Source organism: Muntiacus reevesi, chromosome 18 (genome assembly GCF_963930625.1).
Source record: "Muntiacus reevesi chromosome 18, mMunRee1.1, whole genome shotgun sequence".
Lineage (NCBI taxonomy): Eukaryota > Metazoa > Chordata > Mammalia > Artiodactyla > Cervidae > Muntiacus > Muntiacus reevesi.
The window spans coordinates 12,946,898-12,972,410 of record NC_089266.1 but is presented as its reverse complement, the minus strand read 5'-3'; the positions used below and the strand labels follow the sequence as shown (position 1 = coordinate 12,972,410).

General features: G+C 50.0%; 1 protein-coding gene across 4 annotated transcripts in view; it reads left to right on the top strand.

Annotated features, from left to right (window-relative positions):
* B3GNTL1 (UDP-GlcNAc:betaGal beta-1,3-N-acetylglucosaminyltransferase like 1) overlaps nt 1-25,513 on the top strand; it is a 109,741-nt gene that overhangs the window by 68,369 nt on the left and 15,859 nt on the right. For all 4 annotated transcript variants that reach the window (XM_065911178.1, XM_065911179.1, XM_065911177.1 and 1 more), the window contains exons 7-8: nt 12,132-12,227; nt 18,656-18,780. In XM_065911178.1, coding sequence (XP_065767250.1) covers nt 12,132-12,227; nt 18,656-18,780 — 221 coding nt within the window. The remainder of the gene's footprint in view (nt 1-12,131; nt 12,228-18,655; nt 18,781-25,513) is intronic.

The following is a 25,513-nucleotide window of genomic DNA, read 5'->3' as shown; positions in this document are numbered from 1 at the left end:
AGAATTGCACTTGATTTCCATGGGTCTTGGTTGGAGAAGGAAGAGAGGGAGCCAAGAGCTAGGAGGCCGCCTGCTGGCCCTCCTGGAGCACCAATGGGTCTGAGTCCCCAGCACAGTGACCATCTCCACACGGGGTGCTGGGACTCAGAGTCAGATGACCTTCAGCAGGATGACGGGCACAGCCAGGCTACAGTGAGGAGGTCTGCAGCCCTTGCTGTTGGAGCTATGATTGGAGCCAAAATGCCCCCGGGTGTGGTTCAGGGTCATTCAGGGTGAGATGTTTCCTGGAGGAGATGCCAGTTCATGAAAAAGAGGTGAAAAGGTGAGAAAGAAAGAGGAAAGAGGTGACAGTGAGGAGCGGCCAGTGCAGCCCTGGAAACAGCCAGCCGCTCAGGCTTCGCAGCCCCAACAGCGCTCAGTGAGAGGCCTGACGACCGAGAGGTGTCCTGGGAGTGGCAGCTGGGGACGGAGGCCTCCCACTTTGTTCTTGGTAGATCGAGAGAAACATTACGAAATGCTTTGGAAACTGTTCTGTCTTGTTCAAATAGGATTGGGGCAGGCGGGGGTCGATAAGACGGAGAAAGTATGAGGCTTTAAGAAATGTCTGGGAAGGAGCAACCCCCCCCAAATTATAGGTGTTCTGCTCTCGGTGATTAAGTATATAATCTGAAATGATTCCATGTAAATTGGGTGTTAAGGAATTCTCTGTGTTGGGTTGGGGCGGGGAGTGGGGATGCCCTGCAAAGCCCGCTCGGGATGGAGGCTTTGTTGCACATTCAGAAAAAGCTTCCCTCCTTCCCCCTCCCAAGTGGAGGTTGTATGTGAATTTGGAGATCAAGGCACAGAGCCGAGAAGACCCTCTTGCGATGATGAATCCTAGAGGAAGGGCCCTAGAGGGGGAGTCCAGACGCAGTCCGTTGCCATTTCCTTCCCCCTCTCCTTTTTCACTCTCCTCTTTCACTTTCATCAAGAGGCTCTTGGGTGCCCCCATCTCTGCCAGCAGCACCCCTGGAACAAACGTGTCTCTCCACCCTCCCTCCACCACTCCTGATCCTTGCTCACCTCCTGGGCACGCACCATCCTCGCCTGCCTAAGACACACAGGCATGAATGACTTGGGTTGGGTTCCACAAAGCAGAGCTTGAGACTGTACAGATGTGGCAGGGGAGAAGCCGGCCCGAGGCCCGCCCCTGCCGGGTCCACGGGGGTGCTGGACCATGAACCCACACCCAGCTGGAGGGATGGCGCTTCTGTGCCCCCCACATCGGAGGTCCCCCAGCTTTGCCACCCCCAGGGACACGGAGTACCCTTGGCATTTCTGGAGGACAAGTTCATGTTCCCCTGGAGGGCCATTCCCCCAAGGGGCAAGCTTGAGCTTAATGTCATGAAAAGGATAATTCTTCCCTGTCGTTGCCCATTTTCAACAAAAGGAGTTAGTTTAACAATTTCCTCAAATAATGACAGATGGACTTTTCCTGACATTGTCCTTTTTATCATTATCACCAACCCAGTGCTGGGTGGCCGGCAGCCAGCAGGGCCACACGGGAGCTCAGGGCAGAGCCAGCCTCAGGCTGTGCAGTGCCCTTGGCCCCCGTTCCAGGGAGACCGGGGGTGGGGGTCCACCTGGTCGGCGCTCCCTCCGCTGACGCAGGATCCCTGGCATCCGCTGTGTGAAGGAGCCGTTTCAAGGGCTGGGCTGTGCGCATGTCAAGGCCCCCCAAGGGTATGGTTGACAGCTGAGCCGTAAGGCTAAGGAGAGGCGGCCCTCAGGACGGCACGTAACTTCCTGGTGGTGCCGGTCGGTGTAGGGTGACGACAGCCCCTGGTCTGGGCGCAGCCGAGGCCTGCTGCGGCCCCACGGCCCCCGGCGTCCCCACGCCCAAGGGCCCAGCCGGCACAAGTAAGGTCCCCACAGGCAGAGCTGGGGGCGGCCGGACGTGTGGCGGTACTGCCGGCCCCTTGCCAGGACTTTCCTTCCTCTCACCCCCGGGGGAAGCTGGCATCTGGGGCTCCTGGTTGCTGCCCTGTTACTCATCTGCTGCTCCTTATCCCCAAGTTTAGGGCCTTTCCACAGCCTTGGTGCAGGCCATGTTCCCCTGTGGAGCCCGCCCCTCTCGCTGGCCCGGAGACTCTCCCAGGCCTCCCGCCCCTACGGGTCAAGCCTGTGAGACCCCGACCTCCAGCATCCTGCAGCTGAGTCTGACCTGGAGGGATTTATGGGACCTCCAAGCCCTCGTGGCCTCATCGTGCGCTCTCTGCTGGCCGAGGGCCTGCAGAGCCGAGGGTGGGACAGGCACTGGCACTGGGCTGCTCCTCTCTGGGGACTCCAGTTGGAACACGTGTGTGTGTCCCGCCCAGAACACTGCGTCCACCTGTGCCCATGCTCTGGGGGCTCGCTTGGCGCCCTCAGCCCCACGCAGTGTCCACCCACTGCTTCCCCGTCACAGTGGATGCTCGCAACTGTGTGTACCTGCACGCGTGTGAGCGGAGCACAGGCACAATCCTGATTCCCTCGAGCTTACCCACTCACCCACTGGACAGTTGCTGGGCCCCATGGTGAGCAGGACACCGCTGGACACCGTGGTACAGGGGAGAGCAGGATGGACACCCCGGGCCCTATCATGGGAGCGCGAACAGTTAGGAGTCCGGGTGGTGCCAGGCTTGTTGACTGCCTTGTGGGGTGACTGGCACCTCAGACACAAAGAAGGGATGGGGTCTGAGTCAGAGGTGCTTCCTGGCCAGACGTGGGCTGGATGGCTGGGCCTAGACGGCAGCACTAGGCCCCGGGAGATCCGAGCAGTGGTTCTTGGGGCCAACACTGGCCCCTCAGCAGTCGAGGGAGCCACATGGGTGCTGCCCATCCCAGATCCGCCCCCAAGTTGGGAGCAAGATGAGGGATTCTGCAGCAGCTGGGCCCCAGATGGCTCAGCAGCTGGCTGGGACGGTGTGTGCCCGGTTGCCAGGCCAGACCCTCATCTGCAGCCACCAACACTTTCCTCCACCGCAGCCCACGTCAATGTCAGAAGTGGCTCAGCAGGTGTTTCTGGAACCAGGGAACGTGGTAAATTGGGCCCCGTCCTCATGGGATGAGTGTGGATATGTGTGAACCAAGCCGCTGGCCCTGCTTGGGCATCCTGTGGGCAGAACTGTCCTCGAGAGCTCTTGCTACGGCATCTTGATCAGCATCACCCCTGTGGACGGCATGCATGTGCTGTGAAGTCTGAGCTGGAGGCATGTTGACAGAGCCCCGCACCCACCCTGAGGGGGGCATTGTGAGGCCACAAGGCCACAGAGCGCAGAGACGTGTGAGGACATGTGGGGTGTCGTGGTCGACATGGCCCCAAGTCCAATTCTCAGACACAGAGCTGCTTCTAAACCTGCTGTCAACCCTTTGTTTTTCCCTCTCATTTCAGGGGGAACCCAAGCGTTCTGCATTTCATTCTCTTGTCAAGTCAGTTTTATATCAAATGAGTGTCAATTTTCTACTCAAAATACTTTAAAAAGTGTGCCCGGATACTGTAGCCTACCCATGGTAGGCTGTAGGGTTTTCTTGCTTAATCCCATGTAATAAGTGACTTTTTAGTGTTTTAGTCCCAGGGGAACACACTGACCACATATCCGTGAATGGATGTGGGCCTTCTCCCCCTGTTCTCTCTGATTAGGATTTGAGATTTTAAGGCCTGTCTGAAATCTATTAATTCCACCCTCCATCCAGTTCCGCCCTAGATTCAGATGTAGCAGGTAGGCCTCGTTCCTCATTCCTGGTGCTGGAACAACTCAGCGAAATAAAATGGTGATGGTTGAGCATAGGCAAGAAGTGTTGATGAATCCGATGACTTCCCTGGGCCATATGTAGTCAGTTCTCGTGTGATGGTTTGTGAGTGAAGGGGTGCCCGAGCCTGTGGTCATCTGTTCTGCAATACTTCCAGAAAGTTCAGTGATTCAGACTGATTCAGGCCCCTCAGGGCCTACGGGATGGACGACCATTGCAGATCAGCTGCGTAGGCCTGACCCTTGGACTCCTTGACCCAGCCACACGTGAGAACATTTTCCAGCAGCGTCCTCATCAAGTGTTGAATATTCACATGCTGGAAACCTTGATGCCTTTTCTGAAAGAGCTGCTGGCAAATCTCTCTGGAACTTCAAAGGATTCCTCCCATCATTCCTCCAGCCCAGTGCTGGAGCTGCAAGTGGAAAACGTTTGCGGGACATGGAGGTTTCCATGGGTTCAGTCCGGAGGTCAGATGCCAAGGTGGACAGGCCCCACTTCATGGAGTGAGACACCGTGGAGAACACGGCAGTGCCCGGTGCACATGTGGGTGCTGGGGCTGGCAGGACCGGGGAGGCCTGCTCATGCAGTCAAACAACATGCCTGACCCATGGAGGGCTCACTGGGTCCTGCTGCTGTGACGACTCAGCCATGAAACTGGAGGAAATAGGTCCAAATCTGCTCTATGAATCTGCATTCCGAGCCCTCATCCTGGATGTGGGGTTTGTGGGACCCCAGGCACCTCTGGCCCGGTGTCCTTACTGGGGACATGTGTAGAGGGTCCCAATGGCAGCCATGAGGACTGTGGCCCTGAGGGCTATGCTCCCTCTTCCAGCTCTGGAGGTGGTCCCCTTCCTTCTCTCCCTCCACACCAACCCTGGACCGAGCAGGGCTGCCTGTGACATTTCTAACTTCTCTTACTTCTGGTCATGGTATCTCCACCACTTAGGCCATCCAACAGAGACACTTGGTTGGTTCTAGTTATTTACTGCTGCTTAACCAGCGACTCCAAACTTAGGGCTTGCAACAACTTGCTGTCAGTGGTCACGGTTTGTGGATTAAGTGGGCAGGCGAGTTTCTTGGGCTTGTGGTGGGCTGGTGGCGTCTGTGGCAATTTTCCTGCTTCCCCCCAGATCAGGCACCTGGTCTCCTTGCCTGGAACATCTGAGAATTTGTCCATTTTATCTGGTCATTGAATTTACTGGTATAAACTTAACAATGTTCCTTTACTTTCTTATTAATGTCTATAGGTTTTGTAGTGACATGTTCTTTTATTTCTCATATTGATCATTTGTATCTTTTATTTTGATAAGTTAGATATTTATCACTATCACTGGGGTTTTTTTGAAGATTAAGCTTCTGGTTTTATCGATGTTCTTAATCATTTTCTATTTCACAGATTTCTGTTCTTGTATCTGTTAGATCCTTTTTCTGTTTACTTTGAGTTTACTCTGCTATTTTCCTATCTGAGATCTTCTTTTCTAATATAAATGTTTTGAGCTATAAAATCATCTCTATTGTTCTGACTGCTTCCTATGATTTTAATGTATTGTTCTTTTCATTTTCATTTGGCTTAAAATATTTTCTAAGTTTCTTGTGTTTTTTTTTTTTCTCTTCAACCCATGGAAATCTAGAAATACTTTGTTTTAATTTCCAAGTATTGGTGGTCCTACCGAAGGAGCAGGCAATGCAGAAGGGAAGGCTGGTGCTCACAAATTCCACAGCTGCCCAGGCCTGACCCTCGGCCAGTCTGGTGATGGCCTCTCTCTTTGCTGACTAAACTCCTTCCCTCTCGCTGATGCTGCCCATTGTCTGAACTACCCTTTGCTGTTTCTGTGCATTTTCTCCTACTTCATGGGCCTATGCCACTTAAAGAATGGATTGACGGACTTCCTTGGTAGTCCAGTGGCTAAGACTCCATGCTCCGTGCAGGGGGCCCAGGTTTCATCTCTGGTCAGGGTACTAGGTCCCCCTAAGAGTTCTCCTGCCGCAACTTAAAAAGATCCCGTGTGCTGCATCAAAGATTGAAGATCCCACATGCTGCAGCTAAGACCCAGCACAGCCAAATAAATAATGAAAAAAAAGAAAAAACAACTCTGAAAATAAACTGTTTTTAAAAAGAAAGAAGTAGAACATGTTGAACTGTTTGGGGACAGATACTTAGAAATATGATGTGATGCAGTGGAAGTTGACACAACATTGTGGATCAATTATACTTCAAATTAAAAAAGAAATGAGTCACAAATGGAAGCCAAAATACAATTTTTAAAAATGTAGTAGTTACATTAAAAAGGTTTAAAAACAGATTAATTATAATAATATCTTCTTTAATGTATACACAATATTATCCTTTCAACATGTGATCAATATGAAAATATCAGTGAGGTATTTTACATGCTTTTTTTCATACCAAGTCTTCAAAATCTGACGTGCATTTTGCACTCAAAGCCTCATTTCATGCGCCTGTGTGTCTGGGGACTGGGTCTGTTTTCTCTGGTCAGTCCCACAACCGGGGGAAACAGCTGGAACATCAGGTGTGCGGCTGTGGAGTCACTCACCAGAAAACATGTCTGGAGTTTTGGCAAGTCAGCGTTGAAAACAGGAAGCTCAGTTTTGCTTTGTAATGGTTTCCAAATAATAGTGTGAAATCAGCTTTTTTCTGACTGTCGGGGGAAATTATGGAGCATGTTTGTTGGCACTGATGTTTTTGTATTTACTATATAATGCTGAGTTCAGAGGGCCTCAGGGGCCCTTCTGTGGCATTTGTTGGCTGTAGGCCTGGCTTTCCAGACCTTTCAGACCCCCTCCCACCCCCCAAGCATATGCTGAGATGCTGGGAGTCATGGGGCTTAGGTCTATACTGACGGCTTCAGGACGCTCATGCCAGCAGCTTGCTGCGTGGCAGCAAAGATTTTGTTAAAGACTTTTTAAGTTTGTGTCTTTGTACCTCGACTGCAGGCACCACTAACCTTATCTCTGTCACTAGTTGTTAAAACTTCCATTTTTAGGATTCTACACAAATAAACTGTGATGGCCGCACTTCGCTGACGTTCACCTGTGTTGCATGTGTATCAGTTGCTCTATTGCTGGGGGCGCATGCATTGTATCTGCACTATGGTGTCCTGCCATACACTGTTGCATAATGTTTGGGTTCTAACCTGTTTTATCTGCTGTGAAGAAAGCTGCTTGGAACATTCGTGGACAGGTTTTGTGTGGTATGTACCCAGGAGCGGAGCAACTGGTTGTGCAGAAGGTCTGAGCACCTGCTCAGGTGCTTTGCACAGTGGTTCTGTCTCACTGTCCTTCCTAAAACCTGTGCGATTTTCACTTGGTGTTGTCAATCTTTTTAATTGCAGCAGCTTGAGGGTGTAGTGTATTTCCTCACAGCTAAAACTTCGTTCCCCTGTCCCGCCTAGATAGCAGGAGTGCCCCTCCCCATCTTCTCATCCTCCCAAACCCCAGGTGTAACCACTGAAAAGGTCTGCAAACATCGACAAATGTCTACTGGGGGTGGGGGTTGCACTGGAAATGTTACTTTAAATGGAAAAAGCGTCTTTGCGAATGTGATGAAGGACTTCGAGACTGCCCTGCCATCGTAAGTGTCCTTATAAGAGGAGTCAGAGGAGATTTGACCCAGACAGATGAGACACCAAGCTGCTAGCTGTGAATACAGGAGAGGGGCCCTGAGCCAGGGAGGGCGAGCGGTGCTGGAGGCCTTCAGAAGCTGGAAGATGGTCCCCCTGCCTCTGAATGGAGCAAGGCCCTGCTGACACCCCAATTTCACACTGCAAGATTCACTTAGATCTTCTGGCCTCCAGGACATTAAGAAAATAAACGACTGTTGTTTTAAGTCACTAAGTTTGTGGTAATTTGTGGCAGCAACCACAGGAAACTACTATAGTTACTGCAAGAAATAAGCCTTAAGTGAATGGGGAGATACACGGTGCTCATGGGTTGGAGGACTCAGTGTTGTTGAGATGTCTGTCTTCCCCAGACTGAGCTGTATGTTCATCATGATCCCAGTTGATATCACAGCAGGGTTGTTTGTTGTTGGTTTTTGCTTTTGTTTTTTTTAATGGAAATTGACAAACTCATTCTACACTTTGTTGGAAATGCAAAGGTTTTAGAACAGTCAAAATTCATCCGAAAAAGAAGAACAAGGTTAAAGAACAAGCACTACCCAACTTCAAGGCTAATCCAGACAATGTGTGTTGGCATAAAGGTAGACAGATAGATCAAAGGAACAGGGTAGAGTCCAGAATTGACCTGTGTGTACACAGACAACTGATCTTTTATCAAAGTGCAAATGCAGTTCAGTGGGAAAAGAGCATTATCTTCGAACAGATGGAACACATGGATATCCGTATACAACAAAATTGAACTTTAAATCTTCACACTATATGTGAAAATTAACTCAAAATGGATCCTAGAATGATATGTAGAACATAAAACTGTAAAAATTCTAGAAGAAAACTTGGGAAAAAAGTTTTTACATCCTTGGGTTAGGCAAAAAAGTTCTCAGATACCAAAATCACAATTCATAAGAGGGAAAAAATGGGTAAATGGAATTCAAGAACATTGAAAACTTCTCTGAAAGGCATTGTTAAGAGAATGAAAAGACAAGTTCAGGGGAATGGGAGAAAATATTTGGAGATAACTTCTGATAAAGGGCTTGGGCCCAGAGCTCTGTTGGGCTCTCAAGGCTCAAAGATAAGAAAACAAACATCCCAATAAAAAATGAGCCAATGATTTGAATAGATGCCTCATCAATAAGGTATATGGATGGCAAATTTAGTTCAGCATCATTCGCCACTAGAAAAATGTTAAGTCCTCAATGAGATACCAGTGCATACCTGTTAGCAGTTCTAGAATAAAAGGGCTGGCCATCCCACGTGTTTGCAAGAATGTGGAGCAACAGGAACTCACACTGCTGGTGGGAACTCAAATGATCCAACCACTTTGGAAAACAGTTTAGCAGATTTTTTAGAAGCTGTCCATTCAACTGCCTTTTCATTCAGTCATCCCCTCCTGGGTGTTTACCTGAGAGAAATGGAAGTCTCTCCACCCAGAGACTGACACACAGATGCTCGCCACATAAACTAGGAGCAGCCCACGTCCAACAGGCGAAAGGGAAAACAGCTGTGGTTTAGAGCGAACAGGTGGTACTGAGTGCAGGAACCCAGAAAAGAGCACGGACTGCGTGACTCCGTGTGAAATCCTGGTAAATGCAAGTAACTCACTTGTGACAGAAGGCCAATCAGAGGATCCCCTACCGGTCCAGTGGTTACAATTCCACACTTTCATTGCCAAGGGCCAGGGTTTGATCCCTTTTTGAGGAACTAAGATCCTGAAAGCAGTGTGTGCCCGCCCCCCAAAAAAGCAAGTTAGCAATTGCCTGGGGGAGGGAGGTGGGAAGCTCACCCTGGGGACGGACACGGGCACGAGAAAGCTGGGGATGGGGTGGTTAGGTGTGTATACTTTGGTCACATTCATCAAACCTTAAATATGTGCCATGTGTTGCATGTTGATCATACTCAACAAAATTGTAAGTCATTTGAGTCGTCCTTCATGCAACTAAGGGAAGACGTTCGTGGGCAGCCAGGTTTGTAGTCTGGAGCTTGGGGTCAATTAGAGATGAGTGGTCATTGCTGATGGGCTCCTGGGTGCGAGTGCCTGTGGGGCAGGGCTCAGGAGCACTTGCCACAGGGGGACAGGGCAGAGCTGGAGGTCTGAGAATGGGGTGCACCTGTCCCGGACTGAACGCCCGTGTCCTCCACTCTTGAAGTCCTGAACCCTCAGTGTGATGGGACTGGGAGACGGGGCCTTTGGGAGTGACTAGGGTCAGCTGAGGCTGTGAGGGTGGAGCCCCGTGATGGGCTCAGACGCCAGAGCTCTTGCCACTCTGTGGGGACACACAGAGAAGGCCGCCTGCGGGCCAGGAAGGGGCCCCACCAGGCTGGCCCCTGGGCTGTGCTGTGAGTCGCCGCCTTCCGCCGTGTGCATCTCAGCAGCTCCAGCCAAATGAGGTGGTGCAGGGGAGCAGAGCCTGTGTGTACTATCCAAATGTTCAGCTTGGTGGTCTCAGAGCCAAGTGTGTGTTAGTTGTTAGAATCAGTGGACCCTAATCGGTGTTAGAATCAGGAGCACACGCTGGTCACTCTAAGCCAGTGCCATGGCTGGACACAGTGCCCGTGCTCAGAGGTGTGGGTAGGCATGGCTGTAACCAGGCCCAGCATGAGGACGCTAGCCCTCCTCCTGGGGCCTTGCCTGAGACACCCTCACCTGCTGAGGCCACTGCACTGCTGGGCGGGGGAGCTCGTGTTCTGGGCTGAGAAGGGTGGGACTGGCACCTGCCCTGTGCCCCCGATTAAGATGGAAGTGAGCTGACTTCAGTACAGGGGTCTTCAATTTCTGCAAATCCCACTCGCAGGTGGTGGGCTTGCCCTCAGGGCCCGCCTGCCCAAGGCAGTGGGATGCATGTTGTCTGTGTGTAGGCGTGTGCGTGTGCAAGGGGCTTGTCCAGGTTGAAAGCTCTGTGCCCAGAGTCCAGGGCAGAGAGAGGCAGAGAGGGTCTCCCTGGGGACCCCTTCCGCTCCTGAGTGCTGCCTCCTTCTCCCTCCCTGCCTTAGACTCAGTGCAGGCAGTACAGCCGAGGGAGGGGGGCCCAGTTCCCTCTGTATCCTCCCCACATCCTTCATGCCCCAGGCTGTCAAGGGAAAGAGCCCTATGTTCTAATCTCTAGTTGTTGGCAGAACCTCCATGGCCCAGGCCAGGCGCTGTGGCGGCAGTCAGGGTGAATCCCAGGGAAGCCAGGAGCCCCTCTCCACTCCTAGTGGACTGGCAGGACCAGCCTGAGCCCGTGGGGGCAGTGGAGGCAGAATCGTGACCATGCCGGGGAGCTGGCCCCGAGTGCTGCTGACCTGCTCGACCCACACTGGGGCCTGACCATGTGTCACGTCCAGAAACACGTGACCTGAATGCAGGAAGTGGCCGCAACAGGCCATTCATGGAAGAAAGGGCTGTTTTTCTTCTAAGACAGTTTTGCTCAAGGTTTCTTGTAATGAGTCCCTGGGGTTTTAGAAGTAGGATACGCTCATTAAGCCTACCCCACCTTCTCCTGAGGGCTCCACGGCTCCCCTGTTCAGCTGGTGGGGGGCCGGTCTGGACAGGACCTCGGCCCCCGACTCTGCTGCAGGACAAGGAAGGGGGACCCACTGGCAGCCTCAGGGGACAGACGGGAGCGCCTGTATACAGAGGGTGGCTGAGGAGCTCACACGCTACACCTCACACAGCAGGTTAAAACTCGGCATTTCTTCACCTGCACACAATTCAAACAGTGACTAGAACTGATGACTGGCAAATTTCTAAGAGGATTGTTAAGACCCTCACGAGTTCTGTCTTGCTGGAAACCACATTTAAATCTCAGAACCCACATGTCAGCAGCTGCTCCACTTCTTAAGCCCATGGTGGGGTGGGATGCAGGGGGGACCCCATGTCAATCACCAAGCCCTAGTCACAACAGCAGCCTCGCCTCTTCCCTGTGTCACCAAAGGGAAAGTTCCACAAACAGGTTTCCCCAGTCACCTGTGTTCAGTGAGGCTCCTGAGTGAGCAGAGAGCTTGAGAGGCAGGGGCTAGGCGCAGAGTAGTCGCTGGTGGAAATGTCTCGAAGCAAAAGTGCAGAAGAGTGACTTGCTCCGGGCTGAGTGAGCTTGGCAGGTGAGGGGTGCATGGAAGGGGTGGGCTGTCCCAAGTGACTGTCGGCTGCTGGATGTTCACAAACCATGTCCAAATACAGAAGAAACTTGTCCCAGGCACAGGGGGTGGGGGTCTGTCTGTCCCATTCAGTTCCAGTTCAGCTTCTGGGCATGACTCCCTGCCCCCAAGACGTGCTCACAGCCTCACACTGTCCATGATTCGGGAGCACATCGGACCAAATGTCAGGCAGGTTCTCACAAAGTCCATGGCACAAGTGCAGACTTTATAACCTACTAGAAATAAAGAGTTGGGAACCCCCAAGCCCAGCTGCCCAACAGTCAGGTGGACAAAGCCCCACATAGCAGACATGCAGTGCCTCTTTGTCGTCGCTCTTCATTTTAGGCATTCCTTTTCATTAGGGTGTAGGTGAGGCTCGATCACAAAGTGATTAGAGCATAGCCCCCGAGGACCTGGGGGTGGGCTTCCACCCTGTCTGTCTGCCTGGAGAGCCGGACATCATTGATCTGCCTCTAAAGCCACTTGAACATTTGTACCGACAGGGAAGGGACACGCACAGAAGTTTATCACTTTCTGGGAAGTAACCCGGGGGTTGTGTGTGATGAGCTGTTCTTCTCTGTTCATTGTGTCGATGCTAATTGCTTCCAGGTGTTTACCTCCAACGGCCCCACGGTGATCATGCCCACCTGGTTCTGCTCCCGAGCCTGGTTCGCCCACGTGGGCCCGTTTGATGAGGGCGGGCGGGTAAGTATGGTCCTTGGATCTCCCCCCACCCCCCCCCGGGCATGCGGGGAGGGGCTGTGAGGGCCTTCCTGGCGCTCCCTGGGCCTGCGTGCCGGTGGCTGGGCCTCCCCGGGAGCAGCGGGATTCTGTGTGAAGACCGTGGGCTCCTGCTCTGGGCTCATACCTGCACAGCCACCTAATCCTGGTTTAAGGGCTGTTTGTGGGAAAGTGCAGGATGCGGGCAGTGCTGCCCTGCCCCGCCGGATGGCAGCGGGAGAGGAGCGCCCCTCGCTCCCCTGCGGGCAGCAGCCCCGGAGCACTGGGGTCTGAGCTGCCCGGGGCCTCCCCCGCAGAGCAGGGCCCATGCTGGCCTCTGGCTTAGAAATGGGGACCCCGACCTGCTCCCCCTCCCTCCTTGATGGCCTTAGAGGGAACACGCCGACACAACACTCGATCAGAAGGTAAAACTTAAGGTTGATTGATTTCCTTTAACCCTCCTTAAATTGGCTTTGAGACGTGTGTTCTGGTCTCATGATGGATGGAGCCCGTGGGTCAGACGTGTTAAGGCCCATCAGGCCGGAAGGTGGGGGTGACGCAGGCTCAGGCTCACCATCTGCCCCAGGACCTTGGCCCCCCATCCGGCCTGCTCGGAGTCTCCTCTCCACTTTGGAGGGGACCGTCACTCACTGCCAGGGGCCCAGTGGATCCTTGGCTTGGGGCCCCTCCCGACCCCACCCAGCATTTCTCTGACCACCCCCAGGGAGAGGCCAGCTCCTCTGCTGCCCCCTGTGCTGGACCCTGGTCAGACAGTCCCTCTCGTGGCTACCCAGACTTGCCCTCCAGAAGCCGTGGCGGTCTCACGTGTACAAACCCAGGGCCCCGGTCGCCTGTCCTCAGGACTGGCCCAAGTGGGGAATCTCCACCGGCCCTCCCTGTCCTGGAGGGTCTTGTGAGTACATAGCCGCTCTCTGCCCAGGGACTCCCACCGGGGGCTGCAGGGGGCCAAGGCCAGAGAGGTGGTGGGGTGTCCTCCCTGCCAACAGATTCTCAAGGCATGGGGGGAGTGAAGGAACACCCCATGAGTCTCCCCACCACCAAGCACGTGCTGCTAACGCTGCTGTCGCTGGTGCCGAGTCCAAGCACCTGCTATCCTCATTCTTCTGCAGCACGTAGCCCCGAGCTGGTCACCAGGAGACATTCCTTAAATCACAGCCATGAGCAGCTTCAGGACGGGAAGTGCGTCAGGCCTCTCCAGTTCAGTTCAGTTCAGTCACTCAGTCGTGTCCGACTCTTTGCGACCCCATGAATCGCAGCATGCCAGGCCTCCCTGTCCATCAACAACTTCCGGAGTTTACCCAAACTCACGTCCATTGAATCGGTGATGCCATCCAGCCATCTCATCCTCTGTCGTCCCCTTCTCCTCCTGCCCCCAATCCCTCCCAGCATCAGGGTCTTTTCCAATGAGTCAATTCTTCACCTGAGGTGGCCAAAGTATTGGAGTTTCAGTTTCAGCATCAGTCCTTCCAATGAACACCCAGGACTGCTCTCCTTTAGGATGGACTGGTTGGATCTCCTTGCAGTCCAAGGGACTCTCAAGGGTCTTCTTCAACACCGCAGTTCAAAAGCATCAATTCTTCGGCGCTCAGCTTTCTTCACAGTCCTCTTAGCAGGAGTTTATTTTCCTTCCGCAGCTCCCTCTCCAGGAAGAATTAAGTCCATCCCTCTCTTTGTACAGGAATCAGGGACCAAGGACCTGGGCTGGGATGGGGCCATGGCTGCAGCAAGTGAGGGATGTGGGCATGAGGAGGGGATCACAGGTGGCCGTGAAGCCCACCGCCAGGATGAGGACATGAGGTGTTTCCTGGTTCCTTCAGGTCCTCCCCCAAGAAAACAGGTTGAGCTGAAGAGTTACTTGTGGAATGCATTTGAGGGAGCACCATGTACTGGGGCTGGATTTAGGTTTGGGGGCTGGTCCTCAGCTGATTGTCCGGGTCCAGGAGGCTGCAGTTCTCACCCGGGAGGGAAGAGCAGGGAACTGGAGCCGCCGGGACAGTTGAGGTGCTAAAGATCACAGAGCAAGATGGCGGTGAGACGGGGATAAACGAGGACATAGCGGGCGTGAGCCGGAGCCTGCAAGGTGCACTCCCAGAGTGAGGTGGGAGTTGGAGGAGGGCGCGGGACGGCACCCAGCTTGAGGGGTCTGGGTGTCCCCAGGAGGCAACTGTTTCAGGCCCTTAAACCAGAAGGAAAGTGACCAAAATGGTGTTTGTTGGTTCAGAACAGGGCTCTTCTGAGGGCAGGGATGGCCCGGAGGGGGTCGTGGTTGCTCGGAAGAGCTGCAGCCCGGCACGGCAGACACTTTTCAGAAGTGCCTCTGCACCCGTTGGAAAGATCCTCAGGCTTGGAGTCGCTGTGTGGCGTATGAGTTGTCGCCCCCTCTCTGGAGTGGGGGGGCCCAGGCTCCTTTGCAGTTTTTAGCCATTCTGACTGGGGTTCTGTGGTTTTCTGTTGTATTTTAATCGACATTTTCTAGATGACTTATGACGTTGAGCAATTTTTCATGTGCGGATTGGCTGCTCCTATGTTGTTTTATGAAGCATCCAGGTTTCTTTGCCCGGTTTTGAGTGGAGCGTCTTATTTATTTGGCCAAGGAGGTCTAAGTTGCGGCACACGGGATCTTCCATCTTCGTTGAAGCATGTGGGATCTTTAGTTGCAGCACTCAGACTCTGTGGGATCTAGTTCCCTGACCAGGGATCGAACCCAGGTCCCATGTATTGGAAGCCTGGAGTCTTAGTCATTTGGATTTGATGCTCCCGATGCAGGGGGCCTGGGCCGCCGGAGAAATCCCTGTGGTGTCTTCTTGTTGAGGTGTTGGTGTTCTGGGTCAGATATGTGCTCGTGGGTATTTCCTCCCATCCTTGGTCTCTGGGATCTTCCCTCACTCCCACCTATGCTCGCCCAGGTTCTGTCCCGAGGACGTCAGGGCAGCAAGGCTGGGGTGTCCTCCTCTGTTTTGTGGGTTTCATTTCCCCGCCCTGGCGCCACCTGCTCTGAGCCTGGGCCTCACAGGTGCTACAGAGGTTGACCTCTCAGACACCCAAAGACAGAAACCGGCATCTTCTCTCGTGCCTTAAAAACCTCTCTTGGTATCAAAGAAGGTTTGTATTTTGTCATCTCTGTATTGAATGCCCTTAATCCCATATGTCTTCTTAAACCTTTCCTGGTTAGCTTTTTATATTTGTTTTTGAAGGTATTCTGACTCCTACCTGTTGCTTGAACGGCAGTCAGTAGGTCAGCCTATTCCCTCTCTGTCTTCTGCTGATTTTGTCGTGTGATTTCTGCTCACATCAGGAGGCAGGCCCACACGCCGAGTCCCCAGGTGCCTGTCCGAGTCCCTGGACTCAGCCTCACACGTCAGGCTTCCCCACGTCTGAAGGGCCGTGGCATTCCTTGTTCCTGCACATTCAGATTGTGGTTTTAGACACACGAAGGAGGGATGGACTGAACAGAAAACCCTGGGCCACACCTTCCCTCCCGTCCTGAGGACAGCTCCCCGCCACCTCGCTTTGCCTGACACTGCTCAGACTTACCTGGAGGCAACAGGGGAATTCCTCTCTTGTTGTTAAAGACTCTTGGTTTCATTGGGGTTTGTCTTTATGCTGATCTAGTTCCGGTGTGTGGGAACCAGGTCTCCTCTTATCTGTTTTTGGCTTATAGTTTTAAGTTTTAGCTGTCCGCCATTGCTGTGGTTTTCTATTTCAGTATTCTTTATCTTTATCTTCCATTTCAACAACTTTCTCTTAACACTTTTTTATTATTTAATTTTCTTAATCTTCACTTTCTTGTCTCTTTTCCTACGTCTCTTCAGTGACCCTTATTTGTATTCAGATCTGTTTTCCCTGGAGAACTTTCTAATTTCATCTTCACTTCACATAGTTTTGCCTTTTTCTTCTATTTCTTTTCTGAATTCAGTCAACTCTCTCTTATTTAAAAGGTTTATTGGGGTATAATTCATATAATTCACCTGTTAAAATGTGCAGCTCAGTGCATTTTAGCACATTCACGGGGATGCACAGCCATCACCACCATCTGAGGTTTCGGAAGAGCTTCACCTCCCCGAGAAGCCCACCTGCGGTCACGCCCCCTGCCCCGGGCCTCCCCAGCCCAGGCTGATCCTCCTCCTCCCAGTCTCCTGTCTGTCCTTTCTGCACGGGTCCAGCTCTGTTAGTTATGGAATTTCTGGTTCATGATGGCCTCCTCTGTTCTCAAGCCCTGTGGAGGACGTGTGATTTCACTTGGGGAGTTGTTCACAGAATTTTTTCTTTTTTTTTTACTTGTTAATTCTTCTTTTTATTTTTACACAGCATGGCAAAATGAGGAAACAGCTGACAAGAGAATTTTTTCTCCTTCATGATTTTTGATGGTGGTCTTTTTATTTGGGGTGAATGTCTGTTCACAGAAGTGTTTGTTTTCTGTGTCTTCTCAAGCTGGCTTTGTATGGCCTCTGTTCACAGGATTCCTACCCCAAGGTCGCCGCCTCTGTGACCCCTCTGTGACCCCAGCGTTGAGGGCAGGAAGGGGAGGAGAGTGTGTTCCCCCTCCTGTTTCCTTTCGTCCCACAGGACCCTCATCCCCTTCTCCACACCTCCGAGGGCGAGGGCACACGCCCTTCAACCACATTCTCATGCCCCAAGGGCCCCCAAGGCAGGGGGTTGCTCCCCCAAGTCTCCTCAGGCCCCTGTTTCCATGCAGGCCTGGGGCTCAGCACCTGGTCTTCCACCTCCTCTGGTTAAATTCTCAGTTGTCTCTTTGCCAGAAATAAGGAAACTCTGGGGTTGAGTTCCTACTGGTCATGAGCGGAGAGGACATCGTCTCTCCTTCCTAAATCTATAAAGCGCAGGGTTACAATGTCTCTCGAAAGGTGCCTTTGAAAATGCAGAAAATTAGAAAAAGGAAAAACATACAAATCACCTGTGAGCCCATCACCACACGTCTGCTCTGAACTTTTGTGTGGCATCCTTTTGTCTTTCTTTTACTGTGGACAACTTTTAGCTGAGCTGCAAACAGGTTTTTTGTGTTTTGTTTTTTTTTTAAATTTGGGCTGCACTGGGTCTTCATTGCTGCTCACCAGCTTTCTCCAGTTGCGGCTGGTGGGTGTTGCTCTCTAGTTGCAGTGCCCATGCAAACACAATTGTGAAAGCTGACTTTTAACATTTTGGTATAAATCCTTTTATGACCTGTGGTCTTTGTGAAAACACTAGAGGCACCACAGTGGTCCATCAAGTCACGGAATGACTCAACCAGCTGACGCTGGGAGTGAGGCCGTTGCTGTGTTTCCCGCGTCAGTTTCCCATGCGGTCTGCTGCCCTGAGACCCCCTGGCGGCGAGTCCCCGGGCAGGGGTGGCTTTGCGTGGAGACCGACGCGGTGCTCCGCGTGGCAGCTCAGGAGTTGAGAGCCCAGCAGGCTGCCCCCGGGGTGGCTTTCAGGCCTGAGCCAGGAGGTGGCAGAATTCATGGCCGGGTGATCACAGACCCCAGAGGCTGGGTGCTTAGGGCCTAGTCAGGAGATACACTTGGGCTGGCCAAAAGGAGCCAGGAGTCCCCTCTCCCCGCAAGGGTGGCGGCCATGGGGCTCTACCAGGGCATCAAGACCTCAGAGGCCAGCCGTGCCGCCTTCCCCTCAGGATGGGTGAGCTGGGCGAGCAACTGTGGCTCTGCCGGGATCAGTCGGCCCCGCCGTGGTGCTGGCACTGCCTTGGCCTGACCTTGGGCTGCAGAGCCGGCTAAAGGGGCAGAACAGGCTGGGGCCGGCGCACAGCAGTCTCTGGGCTGTGGGGAAACCAGCATCTGCCCAGAGCAGGGGTCCTGGCAGCGTGCCCGGCTATCGCCGGGCTCTGCTCGCCAGACACACCGTGTGTGACCTCCTGTCCAGACCCTCTGCTCTCTGGCTTTTCACCTTGAACTCACGGAAGTGAAGGAGCTGCGATTGTTATCCCCGTCAGGACTGAGGTGCCCCGGACTGGCCAGCAGGGCAGCTGAGACCCCGCCGGCCGGCCCTGATCTGAGCCCTTCTCCAGACGAGGGTGGGCGGCCTGGGTTCTCACGGGACAGGAGGACCCTGTGGGATACTGCGGACCCTCGGAGCAGCGTGCCTGTCAACAGGGAGGGGGCAGTGGGGTCCAGGGTTCAGTTGGAGGCCATGAGTGAGAGCGACGACAGGACTTGGGTCTACTCCTCAGGCACCTTCTTGTCCTGGAGCCGGCTCTTATGGTCACGTTTGCCGAGCTCTGGCCGTGAGCTGGGGGCTGCAGTTGGCCGTGTTTTTTTCCAGCTGAGGCCTCACCGGTCAGGCTGGGCTTGAGCGCAGGGTCCTCGGGCCGACCCCCATCTCCCATTGCCTGAACCAAGGCTCTGTTCTGAGTGGACACATGTTCCTTCATCCTGCAGGGTGTCCCTGAGGACCTGCTGTTCTTCTACGAGCATCTGAGGAAGGGCGGCGGGGTCGTCCGTGTGGACCAGAGCCTCCTCCTCTACCGCTACCACCCCAGCGCAGCCACACACTCCGTCCTCGAGTACGCAGGTCCTGGGGTCTGGAACGGATGGGGCGGGGGGACCCAGTCAGGTCTGTGCCCCAGGGTGGGGGCCTGGGGGTGTGGCTGACACCAGGGCACACGGCTCATGGCCTCCCAGGAGGGAGGTCGTCCTCAGTCTGTGGACCAGCGTGTTCCTTGGGATCAGGGCTAAGTGTCTGTCCTCACTTTTATTATTTATTTCCGCTGCTCTGGGTCTTTGCTGCTGCACAGGCTGTCTGTAGTTGCGGCGAGCAGGGCCTGCTCTCTAGTTGCTCCTCATTGTGGTGGCTTCTCTCGTTGCGGAGCGCAGGCTCTAGGCGCTTGGACTTCAGTAGTTGCAGCTCAAAGTCTCTAGAGCATGAGCTCAGTAGTTGTGACATGGGGCTTAGTTGCTCTGTGGCATGTGGGATCTTAGTTCCTGGACTGGGGATCGAACCCGTGTCCCCTGCATTGGCAGGCAGATTCTTAACCGCTGGACCATGGCTCATGGACCATGTGGGTTTGATTCCCTGGGTATCAAAATCTTCTGATACCCATGGACAGAGGAGCCTGGCAGGCTACAGTCCAAAGGGTCGGACACAACTGAGCACCTAAGCACACACAGAATTCACATGTCGATGTTGTCTGGGGGTCTTATTCTCACTTGATTTGAGCTGAAAGGACTCAGAATGAGCCCAGCCACCACTGATGTGATTACAGCTGGGCTGGGGGCATCCTCTTCCTTCTCTGCCCACCAAGGGGAGGGTGGCTGGGGCAGAGGTTGGGTCGTCCCCTACACGGGGCATCGCCAAGGCTGGCCCCCTCCTTCTCATGGCTCATGGTCTCCCACGTTCCAAAGCTGGAGGTCGACTGTCAGGGGCAGGGCAGGGGAGGTGCCCAAAGTGCATGCCGGGTGAAGACAAGGGAGCTGTGTGGTTTCCTTTCTTTAGTTTGAACTCTGTGCATGTGCACATGTATGTTTGTGCACATGTGTGTGGGTGTTTTATTTCAAGCAACCACAAGTGCGTAGACCCTCGGTGCTACCATGATGCTGCTCACTTGGGGATGGAAAGGACTGGAGCCCTGAAACAGATCTGTGATCAGGCCATCTTCTGAGTGGAAAGAGCATGATGCAAAGACATGCATTTGAGTTTTTGCACACAGAAGAGACTCTGTTCTTCCCCAGAGGGTGAGACTCATTGGAAGGTGTGGCCTCTCAGCTGCTGACCAGAGAGGTCTCCTGTCCACTGTCACAGCAGGTGTGATGCTGACTGGAGCATGTGTCGTGGGGGGATCGCAGATTGCAGTATCCGTATTCATTTGGAAGATCTTTGAACTTTTGCACATGCGATATTCCTTACTGAAGCTTAGCTTCTTTGTTTTCCAGCTTTAAGCAAAAGAGCTTGATTTCTCTTGTCTTTTGTTAAATCTGAATTTTGATACAGTAGCTTTAGTGAAGCATCATAGGGAGTTTGTTGTCATGAACTTGACTCAATGTAAGTGCAGTTTGCATACATAAGGTAAAGGTCTGGGGGACATAAGAATCCTAAATGTGTATATCCTTAATCACAGAGTTTCAAAACATTCAAGGCAAAAACTGGTAGAAATAAAGGGAGAAGTAGACAAATCCATAGTTACAGTTGGAAAGTATAAATAATAATTAAAATTAGTAATTTTAAAACTTTTCATAAAGAAAAGCCAAGCCAGATGGCTTTACTGATATATTCTATCAAAAATATAAGGAAGACTAATACTAATTCCTTCAGGAAATAAAGAAGAGAAAGATCTATTGGATGTCAGGAGGGAGGAGCTTCACACTTACTCCCTAAGACCAGTATGACTCTGAAGTTTAAAATGCTACAAGAACAGCAATCAGAGCAGAAAAAGACATAAAAGGAATCCAAATAGGAAAAGAAGAAGTGAAACTCTCGCTGTTTGCAGATGACATGATCCTCTACATAGAAAACCCTAAAGACTCTTCCAGAAAATTACTAGAGCTAATTAATGAATATAGTAAAGTTGCAGGATATAAAATTAACACACAGAAATCCCTTGCATTCCTATACACTAACAATGAAAAAACAGAGAAATTAAGGAAACAATACCATTCACCATTGCAACAAAAAGAATAAAATACTTAGGAGTATATCTACCTAAAGAAACAAAAGACCTATACATAGAAAACTATAAAACACTGATGAAAGAAATCAAAGAGGACACAAACAGTTGGAGAAACATACCGTGTTCATGGATTGGAAGAATCAATATTGTCAAAATGGCCATTCTACCCAAAGCAATCTATAGATTCAATGCAATCCCTATCAAGCTACCAACGGTATTTTTCACAGAACTAGAACAAATAATTTCACAATTTGTATGGAAATACAAAAAACCTCGAATAGCCAAAGTAATCTTGAGAAAGAAGAATGGAACTGGAGGAATCAACCTGCCTGACTTCAGACTCTACTACAAAGCCACAGTCATCAAGACAGTATGGTACTGGCACAAAGACAGAAATATAGATCAATGGAACAGAATAGAAAGCCCAGAGATAAATCCACGAACCTATGGACACCTCATCTTTGACAAAGGAGGCAAGGACATACAATGGAAAAAGACAATCTCTTTAACAAGTGGTGCTGGGAAAACTGGCCAACCACTTGTAAAAGAATGAAACTAGAACAATTTCTAACACCATACACAAAAATAAACTCAAAATGGATTAAAGATCTAAATGTAAGACCAGAAACTATAAAACTCCTAGAGGAGAACATAGGCAAAACACTCTCCGACATAAATCTCAGCAAGATCTTCTATGACCCACCTCCCAGAATATTAGAAATAAAAGCAAAAATAAACAAATGGGACCTAATGAAAATTAAAAGCTTTTGCACAACAAAGGAAACTATAAGTAAGGTGAAAAGACAGCCCTCAGATTGGGAGAAAATAATAACAAATGAGGAAACAGACAAAGGATTAATCTCAAAAATATACAAGCAACTCCTGAAGCTCAATTCCAGAAAAATAAACGAACCAATCAAAAAATGGGCCAAAGAACTAAACAGACATTTCTCCAAAGAAGACATACAGATGGCTAACAAACACATGAAAAGATGCTCAACATCACTCATCATCAGAGAAATGCAAATCAAAACCACAATGAGGTACCATTACATGCCAGTCAGGATGGCTGCTATCCAAAAGTCTACAAGCAATAAATGCTGGAGAGGGTGTGGAGAAAAGGGAACCCTCTTACACTGTTGGTGGGAATGCAAACTAGTACAGCCACTATGGAAAACAGTGTGGAGATTTCTTAAAAAACTAGAAATAGAACTGCCATATGACCCAGCAATACCACTTCTGGGCATACACACTGAGGAATCCAGATCTGAAAGAGACACGTGCACCCCAATGTTCATTGCAGCACTGTTTATAATAGCCAGGACATGGAAGCAACCCAGATGCCCATCAGCAGATGAATGGATAAGGAAGCTGTGGTACATATACACCGTGGAATATTACTCAGCCGTTAAAAAGAATTCATTTGAATCACTTCTAATGAGATGGATGAAACTGGAGCCCATTATACAGAGTGAAGTAAGCCAGAAAGATAAAGAACATTACAGTATACTAACACATATATACGGAATTTAGATAGATGGTAGCGATAACCCTATATGCAAAACAGAAAAAGAGACACAGAAGTACAGAACAGACTTTTGAACTCTGGGGGAGAACGTGAGGGTGGGATGTTTTGAAAGAACAGCATGTATATTATCTATGGTAAAACAGACCACCAGCCCAGGTGGGATGCATGAGTCAAGTGCTCGGGCCTGGTGCACTGGGAGGACCCTGAGGAGTTGGGTGGAGAGGGAGGTGGGAGGGGGGAACGGGATGGGGAATACGTGTAACTATATGGCTGATTCATGTCAATGTATGACAAAACCCACTGAAATGTTGTGAAGTGATTGGCCTCCAACTAATAAAATAATATTAAAAAAAAAATGCTACAAGAATATTACAGGAAAATAAAATTACAGACCAATATCCCTTATGAGAATAGGTGTGAAAAATCATTCACAAAATATTGCCAAGTCAAATTCAGAAATATATATGAAAGGATAATACATCATGAATATAAGTCTGGTTTAACTCTCCAAAATCAATTAGCATGATTTACTACAGTAACAGAATAAAGGATAAAAATCACACAGCCCAACAGATGCAGAAAAAGCATTTAACAAAATTTAATATCCATTTATGGTTTTTAAAACAATCTCCGCAAACTAGAAGTAGAAGGAAACTTTCTCAGTCTGATAGTATCTACACAAACCTATAATTAACCTCATATTTAATAATTAAAGACTGAAAGTATTCCCTTCTAAGATCAGGAGGAAGCGATCTCCTGATTGTTCCTTTCACTACTTCTGTTCAACATAGTAAGGGAAGTCAGTGCAATAAGGTCAGGAGAAGAAAAGATACAAGCATAAGAAAGTAGAAGGAAAACTAGCATCATTTGTAACAATAGATGGCATAATTGTGTTTCATAGGAAATCAAAACCAATAATATAGTGAGTTTTACAGGATACAAGTTTATAGACTTGCAATAAAACAATTGAAAAAAAAACGTAGTTTAAAAAATGTACAATGGCATCAATAATAAAATATTTTTAAGTGTAACAAAGTGTATCTCTAACTGCTAAAATCCATTCCAGAAAATGCTAAGGGAAATTAAAACCTATAAAATAGATCGACGGAGAGCGATACCACATTCATGGATTGGAAGATTCATTATGTATATTTTTAAATTAATTTATTTTTGGTCGTGGTTGCTGCCTGCAGGCTTTATCTAGTTATGGCAGGCGGGGGCTGCTCTCTAGTTGCCGTGCACAGATTTCTTATTGCAGTCGCTTCTCGTTGCAGTGCATGGGCTCTGAGACACACAGGATTCAGTAGTTGAGGGCATGGACTCAGTAGTTGCTGTCTGTACCATCTAGAGCTCAGCCCAGTAGTTGTGGTGCATAGGCGTAGTTGCCCCGCGGCCTATGGAATCTTCCCAGACCAGGGATCGAACCTGTGTCCCTGCGTCGGATTCTTAACCACTGAACCACCAGGGAAATCCCAAGACTCAGTATTGTTAACATCAGTTCAGCCCAAATTGATCTGTAGATTCAGTACAATCCCTGTAAAAGTCCCAGCTGGCTTCTTTGTAGAAATTCACAAAAAATCAGAGGACCCAGAGTGGCCTAAATAATCTTGAAAAGAACAAAATTTGAGGATCCATTGTGCCTGATTTTAAGGCTTACTCTGAAGCTACACCAATCAGGAAAATGTATTGGTTGCATAAATGCAGAAATACATATCAGTGAAGCAGAGCAGACAGTCCAGAAATAGACTCACAACTGTTTTTCAACCAAGTCTCCAAAGGCATTCAATGGGGAAAAAAAAATATTTTGAACAAATGGATATGCATATGGAAAAAAAACTCACCCCCTTATTGAAGAATTAATTCTAGATGGCTTAAATGTAAAAGTAGAAGCAGTTAAATGATAAAACTTCTAGAAGAAAACATCAGGGAATATCTTCACAACTTTGGGATAGGCAAACATTTATTAGAGAGGACACCAGACTCTGTAGCCATTTAAAACTTGACAAATCAAACTTCAAAATTAAAAACTTTTTGCTCCTAAAAAGACACCATTAGGAAAATGAGTAGACAAACCACAGACTGGAAGAAAATATTCACAATTTATGTATGTTACAGAGGATAAGTATAGAGAATATATTAAGAAGCTCTACCACCCAAAAATAAAATCTAATAAAAATAAGCAAAATTCTTGAATGGACATAACACTTCACAAATAATATATAAATGGTCAATTAGTCCATGAAAAAGGTTTCATCATTATTATCAGAGAAATGCAAAGTAACCTCTGCACACCCACTGAAAGGGTTAAAAGTAATGTCTGCAGTTCTAAATCATGGGGAGGATGTGGACCCACCAGCCACACATTCATTGTTCTTGGGAGTGTAAACATGGTGCGTCCTCTCTCGAAAGTTGTTGGACCTTATTTTATTAATTAAACTGATACCTGCCCCGTGACCCAGCAATTCTGTGTCTAGGTGTTTATCCACGAGATATGAATGCATTGCTCAACATTTCTCTATTAGCAGTCAAGAGCGGGTGCAACCCAGATGCCCGTCAGCAGGTGATTGATAAACACTGCTGTAATGGAGCATTGCTCAACATGAGAACAAACAGCTGATACCTGCAAGAACAGAGCTAATGTCTCTCTCTCTATATATATATATGACTAGTAAGAGAAACCAGATACAAAAGCACACATACTGTGGCTTCCGCTAATTCCACAGGCTGAACTAGTCCACAGTGACAGAAACGAGACTGCTTTTCTCAGGGGAAGAAGGTACCAGAAACTTTCTGGGGTGATGGAAGTGCCCCACCTCTTGATAGGGGTGGGGGTTACCTGGATACATGTGTTTGTCATAACCACCTGACTTGTATGTACACCTAAGCCCCTTGCTCTTATTCTATGTGAATTTCATTAAAAATTATCAAACTGTCCGGCAAGTATATCTTCAGGGAAGTAACTACTTTCCCACCACCCATAAACGGAGTTGGAAACTCTGGGTGAATAAAATGCAAAGACAGTTCTTCTGGACACAAGTCTTCTGCGGAGCTGAGAAGTGCTTGGACACCTAAGATGCTCTGCAGGGCTGAGAGATGCCTAGACCT